Source organism: Coffea arabica, chromosome 9e (genome assembly GCF_036785885.1).
Source record: "Coffea arabica cultivar ET-39 chromosome 9e, Coffea Arabica ET-39 HiFi, whole genome shotgun sequence".
Classification (NCBI taxonomy): domain Eukaryota; kingdom Viridiplantae; phylum Streptophyta; class Magnoliopsida; order Gentianales; family Rubiaceae; genus Coffea; species Coffea arabica.
The window spans coordinates 9,322,763-9,350,721 of NC_092327.1; the positions used below are offsets into that span (position 1 = coordinate 9,322,763).

At 33.9% G+C, this 27,959-nt stretch overlaps 1 protein-coding gene across 1 annotated transcript; it reads right to left on the reverse strand.

The window, feature by feature from the left end:
* LOC140014588 (uncharacterized) lies at positions 1–27,959 on the reverse strand. Its single transcript, XM_072065650.1, has 6 exons — positions 27,789–27,959; positions 3,380–3,760; positions 2,375–3,259; positions 1,913–2,321; positions 1,182–1,466; positions 1–902 (listed from the first exon to the last, which is right to left on the reverse strand). The coding sequence occupies exons 1-6, from the start codon at positions 27,957–27,959 to the stop codon at positions 1–3; spliced, it is 3,033 nt and encodes a 1,010-aa protein (XP_071921751.1).

Genomic DNA, 27,959 nt, shown 5'->3' on the forward strand with positions numbered 1-27,959 from the left:
TTACTGGCTCCATTTACCTCCAAAATCCAATATACACGACCTCAGCATGTCCTCCAAAGTCTGAATTATCCTTTCCGACTGCCCATCTGTTTGGGGATGATAAGCGGTACTAAACCTCAACTTGGTCCCCAATGTCTCTTGAAATTTCTGCCAAAAACGCGAGACAAACCTTGGATCATGATCAGACACAATGCTTATAGGAATACCATGCAATCTCATGATCTCTTCTGTGTACAACTTGGCTAATTTTTCCAAAGAAAAGCTCATATTCACAGGTAGAAAATGCGCGGACTTGGTAAGCCTGTCAACTATCACCCAAACCGCATCAAATCCTTTTTGACTTCGAGGCAATCCCGTTACAAAATCCATGGTTATGTGGTCCCACTTCCACTCAGGGATTTCTAGTGGCTGCAATAAACCAGAGTGTTTCTGATGTTCAGATTTTCCTTGTTGGCATATCAGACATTTTTGTACAAACCTTGCCACGTCCTTTTTCAGACCGTCCCACCAGTATAACTCTTTCACATCGTGATACATCTTGTTCACTCCTGGGTGTATGGTATACCTCGATCGATGTGATTCTTCTAGAATCTCTCTCCTAAACCCGTCATCAACTGGAACCACAATCCGATCTCGAAACCTTAACACTCCTTCAGACCCTAGTTTAAAGTCTAGGGTTTCTCCCTTTTGCAACTGGTTCCGGATTATAGGGTCCGTTTTCTGTGCCTCTTTAATTCGCTCCAACAACGGTGATTTCAATGTCAGGTTCCCAAATAAAATCTTCAATCTCTCCAAGCGAGGGTTCCAACTACTAACCTCTTCTAGCATGTCCCATTCATTTACCATTAACCCCGCTACTTGAGCCTTTCTACTTAAAGCGTCTGCTACCACGTTGGCTTTTCCTGGGTGGTAGTTTATTGAGCAATCATAATCCTCCAAAAATTCTACCCATCGTCTTTGTCTCAAATTCAATTCCTTTTGAGAAAACAAGTACTTAAGGCTCTTGTGGTCCGTAAAAACTTCAAAGGTCACACCATATAGGTAATGTCTCCATTTCTTTAAGGCAAAGACCACTGCAGCCACTTCCAGGTCATGCGTTGGATAATTTTGTTCGTGAGGCTTCAATTTCCTAGAGGCATAGGCAACTACCTTACCCCTTTGCATTAGTATGCATCCTAGACCTTCCCTAGAGGCATCAGAGTATACGACATAACCTTCTACTCCGTCAGGCAATGCCAACACAGGAGCTGATGTTAAGCGCTTCTTTAACTCTTGAAAGCTTGACTCGCACTTTGGAGTCCAAATGAACTTATTATTTTTCTTTGTCAGCTCTGTCATAGGTCCAGCAATCTTTGAAAAGTCCTTGATGAATCGCCTGTAATAACCTGCTAGACCCAAGAAACTTCTAACCTCTGTTGGAGTTTCTGACTGTTTCCACATTGTGACTGCCTCAACTTTTGCCGGATCTACGGCAATTCCATCTTAGAAACTTTGTGCCCTAGAAAAGAAATTTCATCCAGCCAAAACTCACACTTACTAAATTTAGCATACAATTTATGCTCTCTTAAGATCTGCAGAACCACTTTCAAGTGTCGAGCATGTTCTTCTCGAGTCTTAGAATATACTAGGATATCATCAATGAAAACTACTACAAACTGATCCGAGTACTTTTTAATGACTCTCTGCATTAAGTCCATGAAGGCAGCTGGTGCATTGGTTAACCCAAATGGCATGACTGCGAACTCAAAATTTCCATATCTTGTATTGAAAGCAGTCTTAGGTATGTCTTCCTTCTTAATTTTCAACTGATAATATCCTTGCCTCAAGTCCAGTTTGGAGAAAACTACTGATCCTTGCAGCTGATCAAATAAGCTGTCAATCAATGGTAGAGGATATTTATTTTTAATTGTACCCTCATTTAATCCTCGATAATCAATACACAACCTCAAGCTTCCATCCTTTTTCTTAACAAATAGAACAGGTGCTCCCCATGGTGAATCACTTTCTCTAACAAAACCTCTCTCAAATAAATCCTGTAATTGAATTTTCAATTCTTTTAGCTCTGCAGGAGCCATTCGATACGGAGTCTTAGAAATCGGGGCCATTCCCGGCACTAGTTCAATCTTAAACTCCACTTTTCTCTCCGGAGGTAATGTTTTTAATTCTTCGGGAAACACATCTGGAAATTCCCTTACCACTGATACATCCTCCAACTTTACTTGGTCACTGGGAGCGTTAATCAAGAAAGCTAAGAAACCTTGCGCTCCTTTATGCAACATTTTCTTGCCCGAACTCCCGAAATCATAGCAGATGATGCTAACCTACCTTTCACATCCAATTTCAGGGTTGCTTCCCCAGGAATCCAAAATTCTACCACTTTTGCTCTACAATCAAGCTTAGCATGGTAATGAGCTAGGAAATCCATTCCTATGATAACTTCATACCCTTTTATGTCCAAACTGACTAGGTCTACTAGCATCTTACGCTCTCCAACCCAGAATTCACAGTTCTTATAGGCCAGGCTAGTGATTATACTCTTATTACCCATAGGTGTCCTAACTTCAAGATCGAAGGGTAATTTAACAGGTTGTACATTAATTCCGGGCATAAAAATTGGATTCACAAATGAGTGAGTTGCGCCAGGATCAATTAGTACTCTAGCTAATTGATGAAAGATTGGAAGAGTACCTTCCACGACCTCCGAGGAATCAGGTACAGGTTGATCGTCTATAGCGTACACCCTGGCCGGAACTTTGATCCTATTTCCTCCAGAAGTGGCTTGCCTAGCACTCGGAGTACCACCTTCTTGTATTTTTGGACAACCGAAAATCTGGTGCTCACTGCTTCCGCACTTCAAGCACTTCCCTTCTTTCCTCCAGCATCTGTCCTCAGTATGGCCAGCCCTCCTGCAATATCCACAAGTTACCTGAGGGGTGGTCACACGACCTCCTTGCGGAGCGTTCCTAGTTTGATTCCTTCTACTTGGTACTCCTCTAGCTCCGATATCTCTTCCCCCTGCACCTCTTGTCCCAGCTCCTCTCGCTAGAGCGCCTCCTGGTGCTTCAGGACTATTTACTCCACCCGTTCCTCGACCTACTTTGGCCGGTGGAGCATTTGCATAAGTCGGCTCCCGACTGCTGCCAGGGCCAAATCTTTTCTTGGCCTGGAAGGATTTTACTTGAGCTCTAGCAACTTCCACCCTCTGAGCTCTCTCAACAGCATCAGCAAACGTGTCTATCCGAACAGCAGCTAATCCCTCCTGAATTTTCACGTTTAGTCCCTACACAAACCTCTTTACACGCCTTTGCTCCGTGGCTACCAATTCAGGAGCAAAACGGGACAATTTTGTGAATTGGATCTCATATTCGGTGACACTCACCGCCCCCTGCATACACTTGATAAAATCATCCTCTCTTTTCTCTTGGATGAGAGGGGGCAGGAACTTGGCATTGAACTCCCGTGTGAAGTTTGCCCAGGTCCTAGGAATATGGTTCCTGTCCCAATTAACTCTAATTCGGTTCCACCAGGAACGAGCTGCTCCCTCAAACTGGAATGCTGCAAAAGTCACTTGTCTCTCCTCCGTATAATTTAAAGTTGCAAAAATGTCAGAGATCCTCTCCCACCAACCTTCTGCTACCTCAGGTTCTGGGCCTCCATAGAACTTAGGAGGTCCAAACTTCAAGAATCTCTCTAATGCCCGATCCTCAGTATCGATGGGGCCTTCTTGGTGATGCACCACCCCCGGGGCTTGGTGCTCAGTCTGGGAGGACTTGCAAATTCCTTACATATTTCTTGAAAATTTCCTTTTATTTGAAAATTATATGGAAATTATTATTTTATACCATATTGCTACTTAATCACCCTAGAAAAAGTGCCAATGATCATAGAAAATTAGGGTTTTTCTTTCCGATTTCAATTCGAAGTGAAATAGGGTTTTTCGTGTATCCGTCGTGTAATTATCCGTTACGGAGCGAGGATCAAATTTGGTGCTTAAGTATGACTTTTGGGTGAGAAATAATATGTGATTAGAAGAAATGATAAAAAGTTAGTGAATAGGAAGTAAAAACCCTAGTACGTGTGATTTAAGGAAAAACGGTGTGAACCGACGTGAACCGTGCACTACCGATTGAACACACCACTTGACCACCACTTTCTTACCATACAAGCTCATTAATATTTGAGCAAAATATCTCCTTAATTTCCAGCTAGCCTTGACCGAATTTTGGGGCTGAAATTGCAAGAAAAAGAAAATTTTGCTTGGTAATTGGTAGTGACAAGTGTCACACCATTAAGGGTTTTGACCAAAACCAATTGTCCAACCTTCTTATCACCTTGGAGCTGCAATTCTTCTTCATTTTTTCTGCTATTTGGCCGAGAGAGAGGGAGAGAAAAACCCAAGTGAGAGCTGCCATTTTTATCTTGAGTTTGTGAGTGTTAAGTGAGGAACTAAAATTCTAAACCGATTAAAGGGTGAGTTGTGAGCTTGAGAAGCTAGGGGAACCAAGAAGTCCAAGAGGAGGTGAAGTATTACTCTTACAAGCTTCATTTGTTGAGGTATAAGGCTAAACCATGGCTTTGGTTCTTTTATTTTGGTTTAAATTGTTATATAATACTTGTTTTGGTTGGATTAGTGGTGATACAAGTTGTTATGAGGATTTAAAGGTGATTTATGTGAGTTAGGGTTTGAGATATTTGCTGCCTATCCTTGCTATATGGATGATATATGTGGTATTTAAGCTTATATAAGTGGTTGTGGTGATGATTGGAGCAAGAAATCAAGAAAGGTTGCATTGAATCCCAAAATTCCAGGTTTCTGGAAAATTTCAGTTCTATTCTGTCCGGTTTTATTTCACCATGTTAGAGGCCAAATTAGGCTTAGAATAAAACATGAAAGTTTTAGAGAATGATATTTTATAGGTACCTATAAAATTTCAACTCAATCGGAGCAACGTAACCTGTGAAAAGACCAAAATATCCTCACTATTTTAGGATGTTTCCAGTGTTCCGTTTTAGTCAGTTCATCCAGTTTATCATGTTTATTCACTAGGTTTCGTGCTGATTTAGCCATTTATCAAAACATTAAAGTTTTAGTACTCTGTCTTAGTTTTTCAACGCCACCAAGAACGTCTTAAACGGACCTTGGTAGACGGAGATATGACCATTCTAGTACAGTGCGGTCAATTAGCCGTATAGTTGGAAGTTGGCTCTGTAAATTGGGAATTTGACCAGGTTACACTGGAAATTTAACCAAGTGATCTTCATCAAAGTTGTAGGATTTCGTCTTAGCTTCGAAATGGTATAAGTTCTACACCTATCCGATAAGCGTAGCCTCAGATGTGTTCTTCCCGCAAAAACCCGTCAAATCTGTCTTTTGTAAACTTCATTTCCGCATTTGTTATTAGTTGATTTATGTCCTTGTATTGTCTTGAGCCTATGGAACGGCTATTGAAATGCATTTGTGTTGTGTATAAACTTGGGCTTGAATGAGAAAAATAATGAAGCCATAAATGGCTGGAAAAATAGGTAAATACAAAGGGCGTGCTGCCCAAATTTTCGCTCGAGGGCTAAGTTTCTATTTGAATTTGTATATTTTCGTTTGGCAAATACTATGACCGTTTTACCATTCCAAAACATGATACCTCTTCGATTTGAAACACCAGATGTTTACTTACTCCGTACCCAAAATATAGAGGTATGATTTAGGGTTTTCTCGGCTACAAGTGAACCACGTTTAAGTGAGGTTTTAAGTGTGAACGTAAGGTAGTATTGTCATCCTTTTCACATGATTTTATCATGACGTGTAGTCTATACTAGCTGCTTGGGTATGAGGTGATTTTGAACTATCTAAACGATTCCGAAAACAATATTTTTAGCCTATCTCGTTGGAGTCCGAGTTGTCTTTGGTCCAAGTGTTTTCTGCCGGACATTTTATAACCCGCTTGAGTTAGTTTTGTGTTTGGTTTATGAAACCCTAGTTATTTTCGTCCTCCGATCCAAATATCCCCTTTTCACTATAAAGGCGTCTTTATACGTTTTACTTATCAATTGCCGGTTTTTCTTTGATTTCACTTACTTGTTTGTGCTAGATAGACTGTAATATTCTTTCTCATTTACTCTTAGGTTTTCTCGGTGACTGAGGTAATATCTGGAAAGATATTTGCACGTTGTTTTACGTAAATAGGTGAGTGTTCCTTGTTTGTTATGTTTCTTGATTATATGGCTTGTATATATGACTGATAACATGTTAAACGCTTTCAATGATTAGCCAAAACGAGTTTTCTAGCCGAGTGTGTACTTTATCGCACTCAGCCTAAATGATTGTGAAATTTTCAATGATTGAACGATTGAAATGTTACTTGTGCATGAATGTAAGCCTTTTGGCTGAACTGGCCACTGCCCCTTGTTACCGATTGACTCGAGCCAGAAGCGGACTTGGTCGAGCGATATGGTGACCTGGGTGAACGTTTGGTATACTCGAGTATTACCTTGAAGTCTGGTGGAGCCCGGCCAATGTCTGGGAAGGGAGTGAATGAAATGAACGAACGAACGAGGGTTTTACTTACAAAATATATTTTCAAGTGAATGAATGGAGGAATAAGGGGAAAGTCAGGAGAACGAATGAATGAATGAACGAACAAATGGATCCTTGTGAGCCTGTATCCTTTTAATGTATGTGTTATTATCGCTTTCCATTGTAAATGTTACTTGAATTATTGAAATTCTATATTTAATGTTTTGGATGGATTGCTGCTTACGTGTTCAGAACCTCACTGAGCTTTTAGCTCATCCCTTTAGTTTTGTTTTCCTTAACAGGGGAAGGCGAGCAAGGACGAGAGCTCTGTATAGACTAGCTTGGTCTAGTTCTTTGGTTTTGTAATAGTTCTCGCCCTAGTGCTTGGCACGGGCTGGTTGTATGGTGAATTAAGAACCTTTGTATATTCGACGGATGTACTTCCTTCTGAGATAACAATGTATATAATTTTGTTTTAAGTTTTCGATCCTTGTTTTGCTCTTTCTAGTGGTTTTATTTCTGATTTGCTTGAGTGAACGACTGAGTCCCGGCAAGAGCTGGGCAGGCGGTCCGCCGAACCCTTTGGTTCGCCTTAGGGGGAGGTGGGGCTGTCACAGGTGGTATCAGAGCCTGCTTCGCGTGGTCTCTGCGCGGAGTGAACCTGGACTGAGTGGTGAATAGGTATAAAGGATTAAGTGCTCATTCGAGCATAAGCTATGAATTGTGAATGGTATAGGCCTTAAATTTGCTTGTGGTATCTGAGGACCATAGATAGGTACGTCTGGTAGGAATTTCGATTTTAGATAGTTTACTCTTGGAACTGGCCAGCTCAAGATGTGAATTATCTTATTTCGGATTCTCGTGCCCGAGTACTCTTGAGCTGAGGCGATGCTTAGTATTTGGGATTTGCATTTTAGGAACATGAACAGGTTTTGTTCGACTGGAATGAGTACAAGAGGTTAATGGACATCGAGTCAGATAGAAAGTGACGTGAGAGACCGGACGGGGTTATTCTAATTGGGTGTGGGACGATATATCCCTTTTCTTTTGATTCGCCCGTATATTGTCACTACATGCCGTCAGTTGTGTATTTGTGTATATGAATATCTGCCTGACTTAAGACGTATTTGTATATTTGATTATTTATTTCCTTGATATGTTTATGTGGTGTGTTATGTGTGTATATGTTTATTTGGGTATTTGGCGCCCTAAATTTTAGTTACTTAAGTCACCTTATTGCGTTTATTCATTAAATTATTTTTTTTATCAAAAAAAAAGAGAGAAAAGAGAAGGAAAAATATATATGGAGGGAAGACGTAGTCAAGGACGAGGTCGTGGCCGTGGGACTAAGCGAGCCCAGGAGCCAAGAGAAGAAAGGGAAATCAGAGTTGAACAAGAGCAAGGACCAAGGGTCGAAGCCGAAGACCAAATGGCGACGGCGATGCAACAGATGACGAATATTTTGGCACGACTGGTGGATCAATAAGGCCAAATGGCCGTGAATCAACCGCAGAACCCTGAAATCGGAGAAGACAAGGCTCTTGAAAGGTTCCAGAAGTTTGCTCCTCCAAAATTCCTTGGAGGGCCTGATCCGGACGTAGCTGAACAATGGGTAGAAACCATGGTTAACATCTTCACAGCCCTAAACTACACTGAGAAAAGGCAAGTGAACTTTGCAGTGTTCCAATTTGAGAGACCGGCCCGAGCATGGTGGAACGTGATTAGAGCAAAGTGGGAAAGAGAACAGATCGTATGGACATGGGCGAATTTCATAAGGAAATTTAACGAGAAGTACCTCCCTCCTTTGGTCGAAGAGAGGAGAGAGGAGGAGTTTATTGGGTTACGCCAGGGAACGCTAAGTGTGGCCGAATATGAAATGAAATATACAAGACTATCCAAGTTTGCTTCTGAATTGGTGGCCACAGAACGGCGAAGAGTAAGACGGTTTATACAGGGATTAAATTTGGAAATCCAAGAAGCATTAGCGGCGGTACAAGTGAACACGTTTACGGAGGCCCTTGAGAAAGCTCAAAGAATCGAGACTGCAAAGGCACAGATAAAAGCCTCCCAGACCCGGAAAAGGGGTACATCGGGCAGTGTAGTGGAGGAATTAAGTGAAACAATAACACCTCCTAAAGTGCAGAAAGTGAACCCGTTACTCCGCCCACCATGGACATTAGGGGCGGTAGATGAAAGGTCTACTAAAGAAAGCCAAATCGGACCTGGGAAAAGTTTTCAAGAAAGCCAAAAGATGGCTTCTCACGTGGTCTGTGGATACTGTGGAAAGGCAAATCATGCCGAAAGCAATTGTTGGAGAAAAGGACGGAAATGCTTAATCTGCGGAAGTGACGATCATCAAGTTAGCAACTGTCCGAGGAGACAGTCACGTGAAAGCAATACTCCGCAACTGGATGGAGCTAAATCACAAGTGAATGAAAGAGGGAAACGAACTAGTATACCGGCAAAGGTTTATGCTTTAGACAACCGACAAGTTTCGGACTCCTCTGAGGCAACTGAAGGTAAAATTTCGAGGACGAAATTCTCTTAAGGGGGAGACAGTGTGAGGACTTGCAAATTCCTTACATATTTCTTGAAAATTTCCTTTTATTTGAAAATTATTTGGAAATTATTATTCTATACCATATTGCTACTTAATCACCCTAGAAAAAGTGTCAATGATCATAGAAAATTAGGGTTTTCCATTCCGATTTCAATTCGAAGTGAAATAGGGTTTTTCGTGTATCCATCGTGTAATTATCCGGTACGGAACGAGGATCAAATTTGGTGCTTAAGAGTGACTTTTGGGTGAGAAATAATATGTGATTAGAAGAAATGATAAAAAGTTAGTGAAAAAGAAAAAGATACCGAGATGGTATCCGAGGCAACTTCAAATGACTTTTTGATGAAAAAGATGATACAAGACCCGAGACTACTCAAAGAATATTTGGACTATTTGCAAAAGCAGGATAAAAAAGAAGAAACCACCAAAATTGACGAGTCAGTAGAATCATCCGAATCTACTTTCGATCCTTTCGGAGGACCATGCGGACAAGATCCAAATGACTTTTGAAAAAGATGTCGGCCACAAATAAAGTGTCGACTCAAAAGACAAATGAAATTCAAATGAAGATGAAATGAGAAGTCCCGAGCCTCTATAAATAGAATCAAAATTCAGAAGAGAGGCATCGGCGAAAACATCGACCATAGATTAGTTAAAATCTCCCTACTTTGTAATCATCCTTTTCAAGTTCAACCACTCCTTTGTATTCAAGCATCTCCACTTTTTATATTCATTAAAGAAGATTCAAGGTTTTGCATCTATCAAGCTTCCGTTGTTTACTCTCACTCAATATTCTTGTAAGTCCATTTATATTAAGACTATTACTTTTCTATGCAATCATTCATAGATAGCAGCCTGGGTAGAAGTGGTATCAGAGCCACATAGAATTATACATGCATATGCATATTTAAGATTTTGAACTATTATTACTTTATTTGAATTACGTTTCTATTTCAACTTGGCTAATTCATGCATTTATGTTTATCTATTTTATTAAACTTTTACTGAAATCGTTGGTAAGACTTGATGCCTTGTAAGACCGTTGGTAAGTCCATGATAGGATGTTCCAGGCATAGTGCTCGGTTGTTCCAGGTTAGGTAAAAATTTAATTAAATATAAAACATGGCTGTATTTCTTAGACAATTTAAAATAGGATCTAATTCAAAGCAAGCTAATATAGTACAAAGTCATGAATATCATATGCCTATAAATAATTCAGATTGGACTATTCCAGAAGAAAAAATAGAACATATTTATAGAATAGGCCCTTTAGATTTCAAAACAACTTTATTACAAGTAGATGCAGATAGACCTACAACTTATACACCGAAAAGATTAAAATGGAATGAAATAACTATACCAAGTGAATTTGAAATAAAAAATCCACAAATAGCAAGAAATATTGAACAAACTACTGCAGAAGATATTATAGAAAAACCTGATGGAAATACTTTAATAAGATTTGCTTCATTAAGGGAAAGACCTAGTACAAGTTATTCTTGGTTACCTGCTAGACATTCAAACTATGAATCTACTGAAATAAATTTTCCAATAGAAAATACTTCAACTTTTAAATATAAAACTCCAGTTCCAGAAGTAATAAATCAAAATCAAAATCAAACAGACTACTCTCCCACACACTCACAAATGAGAGGAGAAATAAATGTTATAAGTAAACCTTATATAATAAATCATACATATCTACAAGAAGATTTTGAAGATGACGAAAATACAGAAAAAAGAATTTGGTTTTTCCAATTAGAATCTGAATACAAGAATAAATTAATAATAGAATGGAAAAATGAATTAGACAAACAAAAATTTGATTTCCCTTTCTTTACATGGCTAACATTTTATATGTCAAAATTAGGAATACATGATATATATAATACATCTCAAATAAATGTTCAAACTAATTTATATAAAAAATGGAAGTTAAAAGACGATCAAATTATAACCTCAATACATCCTCCATTACAAGAAGTAAAAATAAATATAGGACAAGGAGAAGTAATAGCCTCACCTTTTAAAAAGGGTAGGGAAGCTGAGTCAAGTACAAATAATACACTAAATTTAGAAGATATTAAAAAAGTATACCAACAAAATAATTATACAAATCAAATTCTTCATACAATATCTCAACATATAGAAGTATTAAATACAAAACTAGATACATTAAAGAAACCAGATTTAAAGTTTCCAAATGATATTTCAGCACCACATTTCCAACCTAGAAGTTTGACAAGAGAAAAAGAACAAGAGTTAATCCAAAATATTAATACTCAAAAAATAAATACTACAGATAATATATTAAATAGAATATCACAATCATTACAGACTTTATCCAAGCCTCAAACCCCTAAAATTAATACTATGGACCAGATTATAGAAGAAAATTCAACTGAGGAATTAGAAAGTTCAAGTGAAGAATTAATAAATTCAGATATAGAAGAAAATATATTAGTACCCATAGAAACTCAATTTGAAGAAGAAGGCGATAATCAATTAAATAGAATAAGGAGACAAAGGATAAATAATAATACCAATAAAAATTGGAAAATGATAAGTACAAAAAATTATTATCCAAGACCTAGTCCTCCAGATATTCAATACGAATAAAGATCAAAATTTCGTACCACTAAATATGATGGAGATTCAATTTATGAATGGAATATAGATGGCAAAGCTGAATATGAAGTATTAAATAATTTGCAAGAAATGGGAATGGCTAGACTTGCTTATAAGATTAAAAATATTCAAGAAAGAAATATTGCAACATTATTAGTTTCAGGATTCACTGGACAATTAAAAAATTGGTGGGATAATGCTCTAACATTACAAGATAAATTATCAATATTAGAACATACCCAAGAAATTGAAGATGATCAAGGAAATATTCAAATACAATCAGATGCTGCAGAATTCCTAATAGTAACAATAGTAATGTATTTCATAGGAAATCCAAAAGAAGAATTAAATTCTAATAAAACATTTTTAACAAATTTAAGATGTCCTACATTATCAGACTTTAGATGGTATAAAGATATGTTCTTAACAAATGTATTAAGAAGACCAGATTGTAATGCTTCATTTTGGAAAGAAAGATTCATAACAGGATTACCAAGTTTATTTTCACAAAGAATAATGGATAGTTTGCAAAAAGAAATGGGAACAGATGTAATTTCATTTGAGAATATTACTTTTGGACAATTATTTGCATTTGTTAAAAAAGAAGGATTAATGTTATGTTCAGAATTAAGATTACAAATAAAATATGGTTCTAAAACCAAGGAAGTAGGATCATTTTGTGATGCATTTGGAATTAAAAGAATTAAATCACCATCAGCATACAAAAAGAAAATTAAAAAATATACTAAGAAAAAAAAATATAAAAGACCTAAAGAAGATAAACCAGAAAAGAAGAGAAAATTTATTAAAAGAAAAATAGTTTGTTACAAATGTGGAAAAATAGGACATAAAGCGAACAAATGTAGATTAAAGGAAAAAATTACAGAAATCTGTGTTAATGAAGAAGAAATTAAAAATAAATTAATAAACCTATTAATAAATGAAAAAGATCAAAGTTCTGAAGACGGTTATTATGATGATATACCTAGTTCAGAAAGTGAAGAAAATTGTAATTGTATTCCAAAATATATAAATGTTATAACTAAAAAAGAAGATAAAGAATTCTTATTAGACATAATAGAAAAAATCGAAGATCCAATAGCAAAAAAGGAATAGTTAGAAAGATTAAAAAGTTTAATCATTCAAGAAGATAAAATGCCAAAAATAATAGAACCTTTTAGTATCTCAAAATTAATAGATAAATATCCAAATATAAACATAATGAAAAAGGAAACTACCAAAGATCTTCAAACAGAAATTAATAATCTCAAAATACAAGTAAAACAATTACAGAAAGAAATTATAGAGTTAAAAACAAAAGATTTAGAAATAGAAGCAAAATTAACATTATTAGAAAATCAACCTTCAACTTCTAATTCTAAAACAGAAGAAATAAATATATCAGAAAAACCTACAAATGAACTTCAATATATAAATATTATAGAAAGAATGACATTCCAAAAATGGTTTGCTCTAGTAACTATCACAGTAGAAGATTTTAAAGAAACATATGTAGCTCTAATAGATAGTGGAGCTGATACAAGTTGCATTAAAGAAGGAATAATTCCAACTAAATATTGTGAAAAAACAAAAGAAAAATTAATGGCAGCAAATGGAGAAAATTTAGAAGTAACATATAAATTTACAAAAGGATCAATATGTAATAATGAATATTGTATTAGACATAATTTTATAATTGCAAAAAATATAAATTGTGATGTAATATTAGGAACACCCTTTTTAATTCAAATATATCCATTTTTTGTAAGTCATGAAGGAATTTCAATAAATATAATGGGAAAAACAATTATATTTAGATTTCTAACCCCAGTAAAACAAAGAGAATTACAGATATTACAAACCTCCTCTATTTATAAAACAATAAATAGTATTACTAAAGTACAACAACAAATAAATTATATTAAAGAAGAAAAATCTTATTTAAAAATTGAAGAACAATTGAAAGACGAAAAGATACAAAAAAGAATTTTAGAACTAGAAAAATTATTACAACAAGAAGTATGTGCTGACATTCCTAATGCTTTTTGGGATAGAAAACAACATATGGTTGAGTTACCCTATGAAACAGGATTCAATGAGAAAAATATTCCAACAAAGGCTAGACCTATACAAATGAATTTTGAATTATTAGAATTCTGTAAAAAAGAAATAAAAGCATTAATGGATAAAAAATTAATAACCCATTCTAAATCACCATGGAGTTGTGCTGCATTTTATGTCATGAATCAAGCAGAAAAAGAACGAGGAGTTCCAAGATTAGTAATAAATTACAAACCATTAAATAAAGTATTGCAATGGATTAGATATCCAATTCCTAATAAAAAAGATTTGCTTAATAGATTATTTAAAGCAAAGATATTTTCAAAATTTGATTTAAAATCAGGATACTGGCAAATATTAATAAATCCAAAAGATAGATACAAAACAGCATTCACAACACCCTTTGGACATTATGAATGGAATGTAATGCCATTTGGATTAAAAAATGCACCATCAGAATTTCAAAATATAATGAATGACATCTTTAATCCTTACAGTTCATTTAGTATAGTTTATATTGATGATGTATTAATATTTTCCGAATCATTAGAACAGCATTTTAAACATTTAAATATATTTTTAAAAATAGTTAAGAAAAATGGATTAGTAGTTTCTGCACCAAAAATGAAATTATTTCAAACAAAAATAAGATTTTTAGGACATGATATATATCAAGGAACAATAAAACCAATCAATAGAGCTTTAGAATTTACTACTAAATTTCCAGATGAAATAAAAGATAAAAATCAATTACAAAGATTTTTAGGATGCTTAAATTATATAGCAGATTTCTTTCCCAAATTAAGACAAGAATGCTCTATATTATTTAATAGATTAAAAAAGAATCCAAAACCATGGACAGAAGAACATACTCAAAAAATAAAATATTTAAAAGAAAAAATTAAATCATTACCATGTTTATGTTTACCACATCCTAAAGCATTCATGATAGTTGAAACAGATGCATCAGAATTAGGATATGGGGGGATATTAAAACAAAAATTAGAAGAGTCAAAAGAAGAGTTAGTTAGATTTCATTCAGGAACCTGGTCTGATCCTCAAAAGAATTATTCAACAATTAAAAAAGAAATTTTATCAATAGTTTTATGTATATCAAAATTTCAGGATGATTTATATAACAAAAAATTTTTAATAAGAATAGACTGTAAATCTGCAAAAGAGATTTTACAAAAAGATGTTCAAAACATAGTTTCAAAGCAAATATTTGCTAGATGGCAAGCTATTTTATCAGTTTTTGATTTTGATATAGAATTCATTAAAGGAGAAAATAATTCATTACCAGATTTTCTTACTAGAGAATTCTTACAAGGACATGGATCGTGAATTGATGGCTCAAAGAACAGATCGAGAAAATACCAATTATTTGAGAGCTCAAAGAGATTCTCCCAAACTCCAAAACAAAGAAAAGGTTATCCAATCCAGAGGATATCAATATTTTGTTCAAACCAGTCATGGTAGGCAAAGTATTCCAGCCTATCAAATTCCCAAATATGATACCATATACATTCAAAAAAGCCCTTATGCTACAATCACCCCACAAGAAAGAGCTTTTCTTATCCAAAGAGAGATTCAGAGAAATACTATCCGAATTCAAGTCCTGAGAAGAGTGGAAAGAAATGCAGAATTTATCCAACATTACAAACAACAAAATAAGCAATTATCTGACCAACTTAAAGATATTGTTTATTAATATTGTAGGAATATGGATTCAAAAGCAGGGAATTCCAGGCCAAAGACTCCTCAAGATTATGAGATGAGTCTAACTCCTGTAACTCAAAATAGATTCCAAATACTACAAGATTTTCCAGCATTGACTTATAGTCAGGCTGCTTGTACTCCAACTTCTTCTCAAATAAAACCTCTTCAACAAATTCCAAAATCCCCAGAAAAATCCACTGAAAATACCTATTTTACCAAACCATTTACTCAACATATTACTTTAACCAGATTTCAAGAAATACCTTTATACTCTACACTCAGTCAAATTACCCAAAGAATCTTTCCTCCAAAATGCTTTTGGCAACCAGATGATCCCTCAAAAAATTTGGACTATTATGAATTAATTCTTACAGATACTCAATCTGTAGAAATATTTCCTATTCCAGATAGAAAAAAATCCAAATATTGTCAGTCATTCAAAGTGTATAATAAAGAAAGTTTGTTCTCCCAATGAATGGACTTCTCTTTATTCTAAAAAATCCTTTTCAGTCAGATTCATTCCAGATGGATTTACATATCAAGACTACAAAATGGCATGGTATCGTGCTTTCCTTTTTAGACCATTCAATCATTCATGGTTCTTCACATTCAAAGAAAGTTGTAGCAGAGAATTTCCAATTTGGTTCAATCATTGGTGGAAATGGTTTGGACCACAACCAGAAATTCTACCTCCAAACGTGCTCATGGGATTTCAGACATATCTAAAAAGAGCAAAGGGGGAAGAATATACAAGGCCAATTTTATTTCATATGGAGTTCAAAGTTCCATGGATCTTTTGCTGGAGTTTCAAGATCCATCAAGAATTAGAAAAGCCACTTCCAATGTCATTGGCCAGAGAATTCAAAATTAAATGGTGGACAGGATTCAATTAAGAATTTGGAGATCAAGTGAACGTCATCAGATTCCTAACTACAGGAGACAAACTCAAATGGACAAAACAGCTACCTACTCCAACTACTCCAATACCTACTACAACAACTTCTCCACCAACTCCAACCACTATGGCACCAACTCCAACTACTACTCCAATAAAGAAAGAAAAAGAAAAAGATACCGAGATGGTATCCGAGGCAACTTCAAATGACTTTTTGATGAAAAAGATGATACAAGACCCGAGACTACTCAAAGAATATTTGGACTATTTGCAAAAGCAGGATAAAAAAGAAGAAACCACCAAAATTGACGAGTCAGCAGAATCATCCGAATTTACTTTCGATCCTTTCGGAGGACCATGCGGACAAGATCCAAATGACTTTTGAAAAAGATGTCGGCCACAAATAAAGTGTCGACTCAAAAGACAAATGAAATTCAAATGAAGATGAAATGAGAAGTCCCGAGCCTCTATAAATAGAATCAAAATTCAGAAGAAAGGCATCGGCGAAAACATCGACCATAGATTAGTTAAAATCTCCTTACTTTGTAATCATCCTTTTCAAGTTCAACCACTCCTTTGTATTCAAGCATCTCTACTTTTTATATTCATTAAAGAAGATTCAAGGTTTTGCATCTATCAAGCTTCCGTTGTTTACTCTCACTCAATATTCTTGTAAGTCCATTTATATTAAGACTATTACTTTTCTATGCAATCATTCATAGATAGCAGCCTGGGTAGTGCTTTCCTTTTTATTCAGCCTATAATGGATTCGAAAGTAGATTCAAAATCTTCTTGTAGATATGTATGATTTATTATATAAGGTTTACTTATAACATTTATTTCTCCTCTCATTTGTGAGTGTGTGGGAGAGTAGTCTGTTTGATTTTGATTTTGATTTATTACTTCTGGAACTGGAGTTTTATATTTAAATATATTTTTAAAAATAGTTAAGAAAAATGGATTAGTAGTTTCTGCACCAAAAATGAAATTATTTCAAACAAAAATAAGATTTTTAGGACATGATATATATCAAGGAACAATAAAACCAATCAATAGAGCTTTAGAATTTACTTCAACTGACGAGTACAACAACAGCTCCAAGACCTAGTCCGGATTTAAAGTTTCCAGATTTAAAGGTATTCCGAATTCCCTGCTTTTGAATCCATATTCCTGCAATATTAATAAACAATATCTTTAAGTTGGTCAGATAATTGCTTATTTTGTTGTTTGTAATGTTGGATAAATTCTGCATTTCTTTCCACTCTTCTCAGGACTTGAATTCGGATAGTATTTCTCTGAATCTCTCTTTGGATAAGAAAAGCTCTTTCTTGTGGGGTGATTGTAGCATAAGGGCTTTTTTGAATGTATATGGTATCATATTTGGGAATTTGATAGGCTGGAATACTTTGCCTACCATGACTGGTTTGAACAAAATATTGATATCCTCTGGATTGGATAACCTTTTCTTTGTTTTGGAGTTTGGGAGAATCTCTTTGAGCTCTCAAATAATTGGTATTTTCTCGATCTGTTCTTTGAGCCATCAATTCACGATCCATGTCCTTGTAAGAATTCTCTAGTAAGAAAATCTGGTAATGAATTATTTTCTCCTTTAATGAATTCTATATCAAAATCAAAAACTGATAAAATAGCTTGCCATCTAGCAAATATTTGCTTTGAAACTATGTTTTGAACATCTTTTTGTAAAATCTCTTTTGCAGATTTACAGTCTATTCTTATTAAAAATTTTTTGTTATATAAATCATCCTGAAATTTTGATATACATAAAACTATTGATAAAATTTCTTTTTTAATTGTTGAATAATTCTTTTGAGGATCAGACCAGGTTCCTGAATGAAATCTAACTAACTCTTCTTTTGACTCTTCTAATTTTTGTTTTAATATCCCCCCATATCCTAATTCTGATGCATCTGTTTCAACTATCATGAATGCTTTAGGATGTGGTAAACATAAACATGGTAATGATTTAATTTTTTCTTTTAAATATTTTATTTTTTGAGTATGTTCTTCTGTCCATGGTTTTGGATTCTTTTTTAATCTATTGAATAATATAGAGCATTCTTGTCTTAATTTGGGAAAGAAATCTGCTATATAATTTAAGCATCCTAAAAATCTTTGTAATTGATTTTTATCTTTTATTTCATCTGGAAATTTAGTAGTAAATTTTAAAGCTCTATTGATTGGTTTTATTGTTCCTTGATATATATCATGTCCTAAAAATCTTATTTTTGTTTGAAATAATTTCATTTTTGGTGCAGAAACTACTAATCCATTTTTCTTAACTATTTTTAAAAATATATTTAAATGTTTAAAATGCTGTTCTAATGATTCGGAAAATATTAATACATCATCAATATAAACTATACTAAATGAACTGTAAGGATTAAAGATGTCATTCATTATATTTTGAAATTCTGATGGTGCATTTTTTAATCCAAATGGCATTACATTCCATTCATAATGTCCAAAGGGTGTTGTGAATGCTGTTTTGTATCTATCTTTTGGATTTATTAATATTTGCCAGTATCCTGATTTTAAATCAAATTTTGAAAATATCTTTGCTTTAAATAATCTATTAAGCAAATCTTTTTTATTAGGAATTGGATATCTAATCCATTGCAATACTTTATTTAATGGTTTGTAATTTATTACTAATCTTGGAACTCCTCGTTCTTTTTCTGCTTGATTCATGACATAAAATGCAGCACAACTCCATGGTGATTTAGAATGGGTTATTAATTTTTTATCCATTAATGCTTTTATTTCTTTTTTACAGAATTCTAATAATTCAAAATTCATTTGTATAGGTCTAGCCTTTGTTGGAATATTTTTCTCATTGAATCCTGTTTCATAGGGTAACTCAACCATATGTTGTTTTCTATCCCAAAAAGCATTAGGAATGTCAGCACATACTTCTTGTTGTAATAATTTTTCTAGTTCTAAAATTCTTTTTTGTATCTTTTCGTCTTTCAATTGTTCTTCAATTTTTAAATAAGATTTTTCTTCTTTAATATAATTTATTTGTTGTTGTACTTTAGTAATACTATTTATTGTTTTATAAATAGAGGAGGTTTGTAATATCTGTAATTCTCTTTGTTTTACTGGGGTTAGAAATCTAAATATAATTGTTTTTCTCATTATATTTATTGAAATTCCTTCATGACTTACAAAAAATGGATATATTTGAATTAAAAAGGGTGTTCCTAATATTACATCACAATTTATATTTTTTACAATTATAAAATTATGTCTAATACAATATTCATTATTACATATTGATCCTTTTGTAAATTTATATGTTACTTCTAAATTTTCTCCATTTGCTGCCATTAATTTTTCTTTTGTTTTTTCACAATATTTAGTTGGAATTATTCCTTCTTTAATGCAACTTGTATCAGCTCCACTATCTATTAGAGCTACATATGTTTCTTTAAAATCTTCTACTGTGATAGTTACTAGAGCAAACCATTTTTGGAATGTCATTCTTTCTATAATATTTATATATTGAAGTTCATTTGTAGGTTTTTCTGATATATTTATTTCTTCTGTTTTAGAATTAGAAGTTGAAGGTTGATTTTCTAATAATGTTAATTTTGCTTCTATTTCTAAATCTTTTGTTTTTAACTCTATAATTTCTTTCTGTAATTGTTTTACTTGTATTTTGAGATTATTAATTTCTGTTTGAAGATCTTTGGTAGTTTCCTTTTTCATTATGTTTATATTTGGATATTTATCTATTAATTTTGAGATACTAAAAGGTTCTATTATTTTTGGCATTTTATCTTCTTGAATGATTAAACTTTTTAATCTTTCTAAATATTCCTTTTTTGCTATTGGATCTTCGATTTTTTCTATTATGTCTAATAAGAATTCTTTATCTTCTTTTTTAGTTATAACATTTATATATTTTGGAATACATTTACAATTTTCTTCACTTTCTGAACTAGGTATATCATCATAATAATCGTCTTCAGAACTTTGATCTTTTTCATTTATTAATAGGTTTATTAATTTATTTTTAATTTCTTCTTCATTAACACAGATTTCTGTAATTTTTTCCTTTAATCTACATTTGTTTGCTTTATGTCCTATTTTTCCACATTTGTAACAAACTATTTTTCTTTTAATAAATTTTCTCTTCTTTTCTGGTTTATCTTCTTTAGGTCTTTTATATTTTGTTTTCTTAGTATATTTTTTAATTTTCTTTTTGTATGCTGATGGTGATTTAATTCTTTTAATTCCAAATGCATCACAAAATGATCCTACTTCCTTGGTTTTAGAACCATATTTTATTTATAATCTTAATTCTGAACATAACATTAATCCTTCTTTTTTAACAAATGCAAATAATTGTCCAAAAGTAATATTCTCAAATGAAATTACATCTGTTCCCATTTCTTTTTGCAAACTATCCATTATTCTTTGTGAAAATAAATTTGGTAATCCTGTTATGAATCTTTCTTTCCAAAATGAAGCATTACAATCTGGTCTTCTTAATACATTTGTTAAGAACATATCTTTATACCATCTAAGGTCTGATAATGTATGACATCTTAAATTTGTTAAAAATGTTTTATTAGAATTTAATTCTTCTTTTGGATTTCCTATGAAATACATTACTATTGTTACTATTAGGAATTCTGCAGCATCTGATTGTATTTGAATATTTCCTTGATCATCTTCAATTTCTTGGGTATGTTCTAATATTGATAATTTATCTTGTAATGTTAGAGCATTATCCCACCAATTTTTTAATTGTCCAGTGAATCCTGAAACTAATAATGTTGCAATATTTCTTTCTTGAATATTTTTAATCTTATAAGCAAGTCTAGCCATTCCCATTTCTTGCAAATTATTTAATACTTCATATTCAGCTTTGCCATCTATATTCCATTCATAAATTGAATCTCCATCATATTTAGTGGTACGAAATTTTGATCTTTCTTCGTATTGAATATCTGGAGGACTAGGTCTTGGATAATAATTTTTTGTACTTATCATTTTCCAATTTTTATTGGTATTATTATTTATCCTTTGTCTCCTTATTCTATTTAATTGATTATCGCCTTCTTCTTCAAATTGAGTTTCTATGGGTACTAATATATTTTCTTCTATATCTGAATTTATTAATTCTTCACTTGAACTTTCTAATTCCTCAGTTGAATTTTCTTCTATAATCTGGTCCATAGTATTAATTTTAGGGGTTTGAGGCTTGGATAAAGTCTGTAATGATTGTGATATTCTATTTAATATATTATCTGTAGTATTTATTTTTTGAGTATTAATATTTTGGATTAACTCTTGTTCTTTTTCTCTTGTCAAACTTCTAGGTTGGAAATGTGGTGCTGAAATATCATTTGGAAACTTTAAATCTGGTTTCTTTAATGTATCTAGTTTTGTATTTAATACTTCTATATGTTGAGATATTGTATGAAGAATTTGATTTGTATAATTATTTTGTTGGTATACTTTTTTAATATCTTCTAAATTTAGTGTATTATTTGTACTTGACTCAGCTTCCCTACCCTTTTTAAAAGGTGAGGCTATTACTTCTCCTTGTCCTATGTTTATTTTTACTTCTTGTAATGGAGGATGTATTGAGGTTATAATTTGATCGTCTTTTAACTTCCATTTTTTATATAAATTAGTTTGAACATTTATTTGAGATGTATTATATCTATCATGTATTCCTAATTTTGACATATAAAATGTTAGCCATGTAAAGAAAGGGAAATCAAATTTTCGTTTGTCTAATTCATTTTTCCATTCTATTATTAATTTATTCTTGTATTCAGATTCTAATTGGAAAAACCAAATTCTTTTTTCTGTATTTTCGTCATCTTCAAAATCTTCTTGTAGATATGTATGATTTATTATATAAGGTTTACTTATAACATTTATTTCTCCTCTCATTTGTGAGTGTGTGGGAGAGTAGTCTGTTTGATTTTGATTTTGATTTATTACTTCTGGAACTGGAGTTTTATATTTAAAAGTTGAAGTATTTTCTATTGGAAAATTTATTTCAGTAGATTCATAGTTTGAATGTCTAGCAGGTAACCAAGAATAACTTGTACTAGGTCTTTCCCTTAATGAAGCAAATCTTATTAAAGTATTTCCATCAGGTTTTTCTATAATATCTTCTGCAGTAGTTTGTTCAATATTTCTTGCTATTTGTGGATTTTTTATTTCAAATTCACTTGGTATAGTTATTTCATTCCATTTTAATCTTTTCGGTGTATAAGTTGTAGGTCTATCTGCATCTACTTATAATAAAGTTGTCTCTTCTTTAAGTGTTGGGGTCATTATAAATTTTGGATTTAAATGCGACGATAAAGGTCTATAATATATTCTGTATATTATTGCAAAATTCTTTGTGTGTTTTTCAAATTCATTTCCTTGTAGATGAATATCTAATATGACAGAATTCAGAATATGTGGGTCAGTTAGATCTATTGAAAAATTTGGAGCACAGTTAAAATATATGGGTTCATTACAAACATTTGTTTGAATCATAGAAAGTAAAGAAGTTTTATATCGTTTGAGTCTTGTGTCTCTTAATGCTAAATATATTGGAGCATCTACTCCTAGATGGAATAAAGGTTTTACAGCAATTTGTATTAAACCTATATGAATATATCGATATCCTTTACTTAAATATTTTTGAATTGTACTATGATTTAATAATGGAATTGATTGATATTCTTCTTGAATAGATATTGTTTCTTCATGAGTTTTAACTGATAAAGCTGTTTTGAAATCTAAAGGGCCTATTCTATAAATATGTTCTATTTTTTCTTCTGGAATAGTCCAATCTGAATTATTTATAGGCATATGATATTCATGACTTTGTACTATATTAGCTTGCTTTGAATTAGATCCTATTTTAAATTGTCTAAGAAATACAGCCATGTTTTATATTTAATTAAATTTTTACCTAACCTGGAACAACCGAGCACTATGCCTGGAACATCCTATCCTGGACTTACCAACGGTCTTACAAGGCATCAAGTCTTACCAACGATTTCAGTAAAAGTTTAATAAAATAGATAAACATAAATGCATGAATTAGCCAAGTTGAAATAGAAACGTAATTCAAATAAAGTAATAGTAGTTCAAAATCTTAAATATGCATGTGCATGTATAATTCTATGTGGCTCTGATACCACTTCTACCCAGGCTGCTATCTATGAATGATTGCATAGAAAAGTAATAGTCTTAATATAAATGGACTTACAAGAATATTGAGTGAGAGTAAACAACGGAAGCTTGATAGATGCAAAACCTTGAATCTTCTTTAATGAATATAAAAAGTAGAGATGCTTGAATACAAAGGAGTGGTTGAACTTGAAAAGGATGATTACAAAGTAGGGAGATTTTAACTAATCTATGGTCGATGTTTTCGCCGATGCCTTTCTTCTGAATTTTGATTCTATTTGTAGAGGCTCGGGACTTCTCATTTCATCTTCATTTGAATTTCATTTGTCTTTTGAGTCGACACTTTATTTGTGGCCGACATCTTTTTCAAAAGTCATTTGGATCTTGTCCGCATGGTCCTCCGAAAGGATCGAAAGTAGATTCGGATGATTCTGCTGACTCGTCAATTTTGGTGGTTTCTTCTTTTTTATCCTGCTTTTGCAAATAGTCCAAATATTCTTTGAGTAGTCTCGGGTCTTGTATCATCTTTTTCATCAAAAAGTCATTTGAAGTTGCCTCGGATACCATCTCGGTATCTTTTTCTTTTTCTTTCTTTATTGGAGTAGTAGTTGGAGTTGGTGCCATAGTGGTTGGAGTTGGTGGAGAAGTTGTTGTAGTAGGTATTGGAGTAGTTGGAGTAGGTAGCTGTTTTGTCCATTTGAGTTTGTCTCCTGTAGTTAGGAATCTGATGACGTTCACTTGATCTCCAAATTCTTGATTGAATCCTGTCCACCATTTAATTTTGAATTCTCTGACCAATGACATTGGAAGTGGCTTTTCTAATTCTTGATGGATCTTGAAACTCCGGCAAAAGATCCATGGAATGGTTTGGTATCTAAATCATCCTTTTCAAGTTCAACCACTCCTTTGTATTCAAGCATCTCTACTTTTTATATTCATTAAAGAAGATTCAAGGTTTTGCATCTATCAAGCTTCCGTTGTTTACTCTCACTCAATATTCTTGTAAGTCCATTTATATTAAGACTATTACTTTTCTATGCAATCATTCATAGATAGCAGCCTGGGTAGAAGTGGTACGGAACGAGGATCAAATTTGGTGCTTAAGAGTGACTTTTGGGTGAGAAATAATATGTGATTAGAAGAAATGATAAAAAGTTAGTGAATAGGAAGTAAAAACCTTAGTACGTGTGATTTAAGGAAAAACGGTGCGAACTGACGTGAACCGTACACTACCGATTGAATACACCACTTGACCACCACTTTCTTACCATACAAGCTCATTAATAGTTGAGCAAAATATCTCCTTAATTTCCAGCTAGCCTTGACCGAATTTGGGGGCTGAAATTGCAAGAAAGAAAAAGAAAATTTTGCTTGGTAATTGGTAGTGACAAGTGTCACACCATTAAGGGTCTTGACCAAGACCAATTGTCCAACCTTCTTATCACCTTAGAGCTGCAATTCTTCTTCATTTTTTCTGCTATTTGGCCGAGAGAGAGGGAGAGAAAAACCCAAGTGAGAGCTGCCATTTTTATCTTGAGTTTGTGAGTGTTAAGTGAGGAACTAAAATTCTAAACCGATTAAAGGGTGAGTTGTGAGCTTGAGAAGCTAGGGGAACCAAGAAGTCCAAGAGGAGGTGAAGTATTACTCTTACAAGCTTCATTTGTTGAGGTATAAGGCTAAACCATGGCTTTGGTTCTTTTATTTTGGTTTAAGTTGTTATATAATACTTGTTTTGGTTGGATTAGTGGTGATACAAGTTGTTATGAGGATTTAAAGGTGATTTATGTGAGTTAGGGTTTGAGATATTTGCTGCCTATCCTTGCTATATGGATGATATATGTGGTATTTAAGCTTATATAAGTGGTTGTGGTGATGATTGGAGCAAGAAATCAAGAAAGGTTGCATTGAATCCCAAAATTCCAGGTTTCTGGAAAATTTCAGCTCTATTCTGTCCGGTTTTATTGTACCATGTTAGAGGCCAAATTAGGCTTAGAATAAAACATGAAAGTTGTATAGAATGATATTTTATAGGTACCTACAAAATTTCAACTCAATCGGAGCAACGTAACCTGTGAAAAGACCAAAATACCCTCACTATTTTAGGATGTTTCCAGTGTTCCGTTTTAGTCAGTTCATCCAGTTTATCATGTTTATTCACTAGGTTCTGTGCTGATTCAGCCATTTTCCAAAACATGAAAGTTCTAGTACTCTGTCTTAGTTTTTCAACGCCATCAAGAACGTCTTAAATGGACCTTGGTAGACGGAGATATGACCATTCTAGTACAGTACGGTCAATTAGCCGTATAGTTGGAAGTTGGCTCTGTAAATTGGGAATTTGACCAGGTTACACTGGAAATTTGACCAAGTGATCTTCATGAAAGTTGTAAATTTCGTCTTAGCTTCGAAATGGTATAAGTTCCACACCAATCCGATAAGCGTAGCCTCAGATGTGTTCTATCCGTAAAAACCGGTCAAATCTGTCTTTTGTAAACTTCATTTCCGCATTTGTTATTAGTTGATTTATGTCCTTGTATTGTCTTGAGCCTATGGAACGGCTATTGAAATGCATTTTTCTTGTGTATAAACTTGGGCTTGAATGAGAAAAATAATGAAGCCATAAATGGATGGAAAAATAGGTAAATACAAAGGGCGTGCTGCCTAAATTTTCGCTCGAGGGCTAAGTTTCTATTTGAATTTGTATATTTTCGTTTGGCAAATACTATGACCGTTTTACCATTCCAAAACATGATACCTCTTCGATTTGAAACGCCAGATGTTTACTTACTCCGTACCCAAAATATAGAGGTATGATTTAGGGTTTTCTCGGCCACAAGTGAACCACGTTTAAGTGAGGTTTTAAGTGTGAACGTAAGGTAGTATTGTCCTCCTTTTCACATGATTTTATCATGACGTGTAGTCTATACTAGCTGCTTGGGTATGAGGTGATTTTGAGCAATCTAAACGATTCCGAAAACAATATTTTTAGCCTATCTCGTTGGAGTCCGAGTTGTCTTTGGTCCAAGTGTTTTCCGCCGGACATTTTATAACCCGCTTGAGTTAGTTTTGTGTTTGGTTTATGAAACCCTAGTTATTTTCATCTTCCGATCCAAATATCCCCTTTTCACTATAAAGGCGTCTTTATACGTTTTACTTATCAATTGCCGGTTTTTCTTTTATTTCACTTACTTGTTTGTGCTAGATAGACTGTAATATTCTTTCTCATTTACTCTTAGGTGTTCTCGGTGACTGAGGTAATATCCGGAAGGATATTTGCACGTTGTTTTACGTAAATAGGTGAGTGTTCCTTGTTTGTTATGTTTCTTGATTATATGGCTTGTATATATGACTGATAACATGTTAAACGCTTTCAATGATTAGCCAAAACGAGTTTTCTAGGCGAGTGTGTACTTTATCGTACTTAGCCTAAATGATTGTGAAATTTTCAATGATTGAACGATTGAAATGTTACTTGTGCATGAATGTAAGCCTTTTGGCTGAACTGGCCACTGCCCCTTGTTACCGATCGACTCGAGCCAGAAGCGGACTCGGTCGGGCGATATGGTGATCTTGGTGAACGTTTGGTATACTCGAGTATTACCTTGAAATCTGGTGGAGCCTGGCCATTGTCTGGGAAGGGGGTGAATGAAATGAACGAACGAACGAGGGTTTTACTTACAAAATGTATTTTCAAGTGAATGAATGGAGGAATAAGGGGAATGTCAGGAGAACGAACGAACGAACGAACGAACAAATGGCTCATTGTGAGCCTGTATCCTTTTAATGTATGTGTTATTATCGCTTTCCATTGTAAATGTTACTTGAATTATCGAAATTCTATATTTAATGTTTTGGATGGATTGCTGCTTACGTGTTCGGAACCTCACTGAGCTTTTAGCTCATCCCTTTAGTTTTGTTTTCCTTAACAGGGGAAGGCGAGCAAGGACGAGAGCTCTGTATAGACTAGCTTGGTCTAGTTCTTTGGTTTTGTAATGGTTCTCGCCCTAGTGCTTGGCACGGGCTGGTTGTATGGTGAATTGAGAACCTTTGTATATTCGACCGATGTACTTCCTTCTGAGATAACAATGTATATAATTTTGTTTTAAGTTTTCAATCCTTGTTTTGCTCTTTCTGGTGGTTTTATTTCTGATTTGCTTGAGTGAACGACTGAGTCCCGGCGAGAGCTGGGCAGGCGGTCCGCCGAACCCTTTGGTTTGCCTTAGGGGGAGGTGGGGCTGTCACACAGTCATGCGCTCTAGAACATCGGTTATTCTATTGATTGCGGTGGCCACTGGGTCTCCGGCCACGTTTCCCCGACCATGATCTTGATTGACCTCAGGTTCCCTATCACCACCACCCTCGGGGTGTTGTGTAGTTGATCTCCCACGTTCTCTATCTCTAACGCGTCGATCCAT

Excerpts from the sequence above, each read along its gene's own strand:
- LOC140014588 (XM_072065650.1), bottom strand. The coding sequence starts at position 27,959 with ATGGATCGACGCGTTAGAGATAGAGAACGTGGGAGATCAACTACACAA. Across the intron at positions 3,260-3,379 it reads TCAAGTGTATGCAGGGGGCG|GAGGGATTAGCTGCTGTTCG; the intron begins GTGAGTGTCACC and ends GTGAAAATTCAG. Across the intron at positions 1,467-1,912 it reads TTATCGAGGATTAAATGAGG|ATCCGGCAAAAGTTGAGGCA; the intron begins GTACAATTAAAA and ends GAATTGCCGTAG.